The sequence below is a fragment of the Athene cunicularia genome (genome assembly GCF_003259725.1).
Source record: "Athene cunicularia isolate RWA chromosome 2 unlocalized genomic scaffold, athCun1 chr2_part1, whole genome shotgun sequence".
Classification (NCBI taxonomy): domain Eukaryota; kingdom Metazoa; phylum Chordata; class Aves; order Strigiformes; family Strigidae; genus Athene; species Athene cunicularia.
Genome location: NW_020799095.1, coordinates 90,855,307 through 90,861,186, shown reverse-complemented (window position 1 = coordinate 90,861,186; position 5,880 = coordinate 90,855,307). Strand labels below are relative to the sequence as shown.

Sequence of the window (5,880 nt, the reverse complement as noted above, 5' to 3'; positions counted from 1 at the left end):
GGAAGCAGGTGTGTTTAATGAGACAACTAAGGGATCTTAGACAGTAGCTGTGAGAATGAATTCTACTTACATACCTAAAGTTCAGAACAGCAGTGGTACTATGGTGCCTAAATACCTGCAGTGTTTCAAAAGCACATTACTGTAAGACTTGGAAGCTGACTGGCTTTTACTATTCTTTTACTATTTCTGTATTTTATTCTTCATTTTATGTATTAAATGCATTTTTAATAACATTTTTTTGTCTGTTTTTATAATACTTTTCTGGCATCTTCCTGGCCTTTGACTCCAGGGATGATTTCTGTAGTGACTACTATTGTGCTTGGTAATCACCAGTCCTTTTAAACATATTAGAAAACATCTGAGGCTGACCCATCTGTAAGGAATTGGGTTCTGCTTAACACTTTTTAAAAAAACAAAAGATCAAATTGTCTTCTGACATATTTTGATACTTAGAAGACAGATGAAAGATGCAGTGGGCATCTTAAGGCTCAGCATTACCCCAGTACTAGGTGGTCTTTATCTTAAAAGATCAGACTGAAGTAGTTAAGGGCTGCATTAAGACTGAATTGCAAAAGTGAATAGAGAATGTGGTGCTGGCCATAATACTGTTACTTTTTTTTTTTTTTTTAAAAAAAAAAAGGATGTTTCAAGAGTGTTCATATTAAAATGAGAGAAGATTCTTTTTCAGAAAATAAGTTTCGGAATATATTAGCAACTGTATACAAAAAGAAGCTCAATTTGTACTTATGATTCCCTCAACTGAAGAAGACCTCAGCTTTGTTAACATGATAATATGTATTTTCTTCATATCACATAGGAGCAGAAGAGCCTCTTTTTCTGGCTTCCTTTCGGTATTGTACCATGGAAGGCCATAGGCTGCATTTCAGCATCACTTGCTGCACAGTTTACTTGACAAGGAGGCATTTTTTTATTCAGTTACTGAAAATTGTTCACAAGCCATGTTTTCTACCTTGACATGCTTATAAATGATCTACATTCCATTATCATTGTGATTTTTTTTTTAAGCTTCTTTTACAAAACTGGAGGGAAATGTGTACGTTTTCTGCTTTGCAGTGAAAGTGTACATTTATCACTTAGGTACATGTAAGCCACTTCTGTGAATTGGGCCCTTGGAGTAAATGTGTTTTGATGTAATGGCCATCTGCTCATGAATATCACATTTGCTAGTTTAAAAAATAGTTTGATATAGATAAACACATAGTTTGGTAAGAATATATAGTTTCACCAGGCACCAATACAATAGCAAAGTTTTGTATTTACCATAAGCCAATAATCAAGGTAGGATGGAGGTCTCAAACTTTTTGTTTGTTGCTTTTAAAAAAATTAATCTCTAACATTTACTTTTAGTTTCTGACTGCTGTTTTCAAAATGGTAAATGCAGGACCCACATCAGGTCATAACAGGAGGCAAAAGTATATCCTAGCCATTTCAGAAAGCAGTCATAGTCTTGCTTTTCTTTTACCTTGTAAAAATGAAATCTGTTCTGCTCTCACATGGACCCAGTACAGCCAGCCTCCAGGACACTCTGGAACAGCTGACCTGATACTCTTGCCCCGTATAGCTCCATTAGAGTCAGGTGTTAGTGGCACAGAAATGTCTCTTGAAGCTGTAAAGCCAGTTTGCCCGAAAAGGCAGCACTGACAAAATGGAGTTGGTCAAGCCAGTAGGTCTGAGGGGTGCAGGTCAGTTGCAATGTGTTGCACGTATCTAGTGCAGTAAATATAGGTCAGTGCCAGGCTGTTCTTTGAGTTGACAAAACCTGGTTTACTAGGCTCTTTTGTCTGATTACGGTTTTGATATTGTGGTATCTACTGTGGTCCTGGCATATATTTTACTGCTGAAGTTAAAGTTTATTCTTAGGTAGCAGTGATATCAAACTGTAACCAGGACAGTGTATGTGGATTTATAGGTGGAGTGTGTGAGTGATGGTGAGTTTGGTTTCTGGATGTATCTTCAAAATTTGTCTTTATGGTTTCTGCTTTTAGTACAGCAATGATGTAAAATGTGTGTGTTCGATAACTTTGTCTTGGTTTTCCCCCCTGTCTCCCCTCCTGTATTTTAGCATATGTTCCTGAGGAGGAACTGAAAGCAGCAGAAATAGATGAAGACAGTGTGGAAGATGATGGGCTGTCTCTGGACATCCAGGAGAATGAGTATTTGTGCAATGAAGAAGCGGAGATCAAAGAGGCTCAAAGCTACCAGAACTCCCCAGTCAGCACTGCAACTAATCAGGATGCAGGCTATGGTTCGCCGTTTAGTGAAAACAGCGATCAGCTGGCCCATTTCAAAAGCACTTCCTCTAAAGAAGAGAAAGAGGATCCTCAGTGCACAGACAATGTTTCCTATCCACAGGACAGCTTGGCACAAATAAAAGCTGTGTATGCAAATTTGCTTTCAGAGACTTGCTGGTCCAGTTTAGCTTTGGACTTAAAGAAATCCAACCCAACCACCAGCAACAACGGAATCAGCCAGAATGAAAACACCACCAGTACTGACACCAATGCCAATTCCCAGAGTACTGGCACTACCAGTACCAACACTAATACCAGTACAACTACCAGTAGTACTAGTAACAGTAATAGTAACAGTGGTGGCTCAGGTTATGACTGGCACCAAGCTGCATTAGCTAAAACTTTGCAGCAGACCTCATCATATGGACTTCTCCCAGAGCCTAGTCTTTTCAGCACAGTACAGCTTTACCGGCAAAACAATAAACTTTATGGGTCTGTGTTCACCGGTGCTAGCAAGTTCCGATGCAAAGACTGCAGTGCAGCCTATGACACACTGGTGGAGCTAACAGTGCACATGAATGAAACTGGACATTACCGTGATGACAACAGAGATAAAGAAGCTGATAAGACCAAACGGTGGTCAAAGCCTAGAAAACGATCACTTATGGAAATGGAAGGCAAAGAGGATGCCCAAAAAGTGCTGAAGTGCATGTACTGTGGGCATTCGTTTGAATCTTTGCAAGACCTCAGCGTCCATATGATAAAAACAAAGCATTACCAGAAAGTGCCTCTGAAGGAGCCAGTACCAGCCATCACTAAATTGGTCCCTTCTACCAAAAAGCGAGCACTTCAGGACTTAGCTTCCCCTTGTTCACCTGAGCCAACGGGGATCACTGCAGAAGCTTCACTGGGTGAGTCTGCAAAGGATCAGAAAACTGCCAACCCCTATGTGACTCCAAACAACCGCTATGGCTATCAAAATGGTGCTAGCTACACTTGGCAGTTTGAGGCACGCAAAGCCCAAATACTGAAATGCATGGAATGTGGCAGTTCCCATGACACTTTGCAGCAGCTCACTGCTCACATGATGGTCACTGGTCATTTCTTGAAGGTGACCAATTCTGCTTCCAAAAAAGGCAAACAGCTAGTATTGGACCCTGTGGTGGAGGAGAAGATACAGTCTATACCTCTTCCACCCACCACCCACACAAGGCTACCAGCCTCCAACATTAAAAAGCAGCCCGATTCCCCAGCAGGCTCTACAAACTTGGAGGAAAAGAAAGACCTAGAGAAGGAAAAGGTGGTGGTCAGTGAAACAGAGAAAAAGATTAAAGAAGAGAATGAGGACTCTACGGAGAAATTTGAGCCAACAACTTTGTATCAGTACCTCAGAGAAGAGGACCTAGATGATAGTCCTAAAGGCGGAATAGACATATTGAAATCCTTGGAGAACACGGTGACAACAGCTATCAGCAAAGCTCAGAATGGAGCCCCTTCCTGGGGAGGATATCCCAGTATTCATGCGGCTTACCAGCTCCCGGGAACAGTCAAACCCCTTCAGCCCACGGTGCAGAGTGTTCAGATGCAGCCATCTTATGCGAGCAGTGTAAAATCACTGTCGTCGGAACACAACGCGCTCATCCATTCCCCAGGCAACCTCACACCCCCGCCTCACAAGAGCAATGTATCTGCTATGGAAGAACTAGTGGAGAAGGTTACAGGTAAAATCAACGTGAAGAAGGAAGAAAAACCTTTGGAGAAAGAGAAGAGTTCTCCAGTGAAACCCATGTCACCTGCTGCTAAAGAAAACAAGGACTTCCCAAAAGCAGAAGAAATAAATAACAAACAACAGCAGAAAAAGAGCTCTGAGACAGAAGTTCAGAAAGTAAAAAAGGATAGTCCAGCAGAAGCACATACACCAAATGGTACAGAGCCACTTAAAGCAAAGGTTGCAAATGGCTGTAACAATTTAGGAATCATCACAGATCATTCACCTGAGCCATCCTTCATTAATCCACTGAGCGCTTTACAGTCCATTATGAATACCCACTTAGGCAAAATTTCTAAGCCAGTAAGCCCCTCTCTGGACCCTTTGGCCATGCTGTACAAAATTAGCAACAGCATGTTGGACAAACCCATTTACCCAACCACTCCGGTCAAGCAGGCTGATGCTATTGACCGATATTACTATGAGAACAGTGATCAACCTATTGATTTAACCAAGTCCAAAAACAAACCTCTTGTTTCCAGTGTGGCTGACTCTGCCTCGTCCCCGCTAAGGGAGAGTGCCCTGTTGGATATTTCCGATATGGTGAAGAACCTCACAGGGCGTTTGACGCCCAAGTCTTCTACTCCATCAACCGTGTCAGAGAAGTCTGATGCTGACGGGAGCAGTTTTGAGGAAGCTCTGGATGAACTGTCGCCAGTACACAAGAGGAAGGGCAGACAGTCCAACTGGAACCCTCAGCATCTTCTGATCCTTCAAGCCCAGTTTGCTTCCAGCTTGAGGGAGACCCCAGAAGGCAAATATATTATGTCGGACCTAGGTCCACAAGAGCGGGTACACATCTCTAAGTTTACTGGTCTTTCCATGACCACAATTAGCCACTGGCTGGCCAATGTGAAGTATCAGTTAAGGAGGACAGGTGGAACTAAATTTTTAAAGAACTTGGACACAGGACATCCTGTTTTCTTTTGCAATGATTGTGCCTCTCAGTTCAGGACTGCTTCTACATACATAAGTCACTTAGAGACACACCTAGGGTTTAGTTTGAAGGATCTGTCAAAGTTGCCACTTAATCAGATTCAAGAACAGCAGAATGTTTCAAAAGTCCTCGCAAACAAGACTTTGGGCTCACTTGGAATTGCTGAGGAGGACTTAGGCTCCACATTCCAGTGTAAGCTCTGTAACCGAACTTTTGCAAGCAAGCATGCAGTCAAACTGCACCTTAGTAAAACACATGGCAAGTCCCCAGAGGACCATCTGATCTATGTAACTGAGTTAGAAAAACAATAGTGTCCAGGTAAGCAGCCAGGTATGCAAGTGACCACAGGAACATTGCACTAAACTTCTTCATAGTACTGCACTAGGCCTGACCTGAGCCTCTGAAATCAGTCTTACTTTTGTTGCTGAACTGCCTATCTGGACCTTGGTTTTTCTTACACTTATTTTGTAGTTATATTTATATGCTCTTTGTCTGATCTGTGCATGGTTATTTTTTGTTTCTGTTTTTATTTTTTGTGAGTCAAAGTCTGACCTTTATTTTCAACATCTGTCCTTGATGTTAAGCTATCTTTTGTAGAATATAGTGGGAGACACCATTGAGAGACATTAATTTAGCCGTAAAGAAAGACACAAAGAACAATGATAAAAAGACATCCTAAAATTACAAAGTTGCCATGACAATAAAGGTCACAGAACCTGGTAGTGTCAAGTTTTAACCCTCTGAGAACTGTAATAGCATTTCTGTGCCTTTCCCAGTGACTAAATAAGTAAATAAAGAAAAACAAAACAAAACAAAAGGCATTTAATTCAAATAAAAGCTGTGTCGGAAGCAGAACTTATTTTTTTTTAATGAATGAGCTTTTTTTTTTTTTTTTTTTTTTTTGCAATAAGAAGCATCGTTTA

At 41.3% G+C, this 5,880-nt stretch overlaps 1 protein-coding gene across 1 annotated transcript; it reads left to right on the top strand.

The window, feature by feature from the left end:
- Window positions 1–1,666: 1,666 nt before the first annotated feature.
- Window positions 1,667–5,829, top strand: TSHZ1 (teashirt zinc finger homeobox 1). The gene is made up of 2 exons (XM_026841416.1): window positions 1,667–1,703; window positions 2,084–5,829. Exons 1-2 carry the CDS (start codon window positions 1,667–1,669, stop codon window positions 5,266–5,268), a joined length of 3,222 nt encoding a protein of 1,073 aa, XP_026697217.1. The 3' UTR covers window positions 5,269–5,829.
- Window positions 5,830–5,880: the final 51 nt, after the last annotated feature.

Bases quoted from the DNA above. Each gene is read 5' to 3' on its own strand.
- TSHZ1 (XM_026841416.1), top strand. From the start codon at position 1,667: ATGGAGTTGGTCAAGCCAGTAGGTCTGAGGGGTGCAG. The intron at 1,704-2,083 runs GTCAGTTGCAAT...CCTGTATTTTAG, and splicing joins AGTAGGTCTGAGGGGTGCAG to CATATGTTCCTGAGGAGGAA.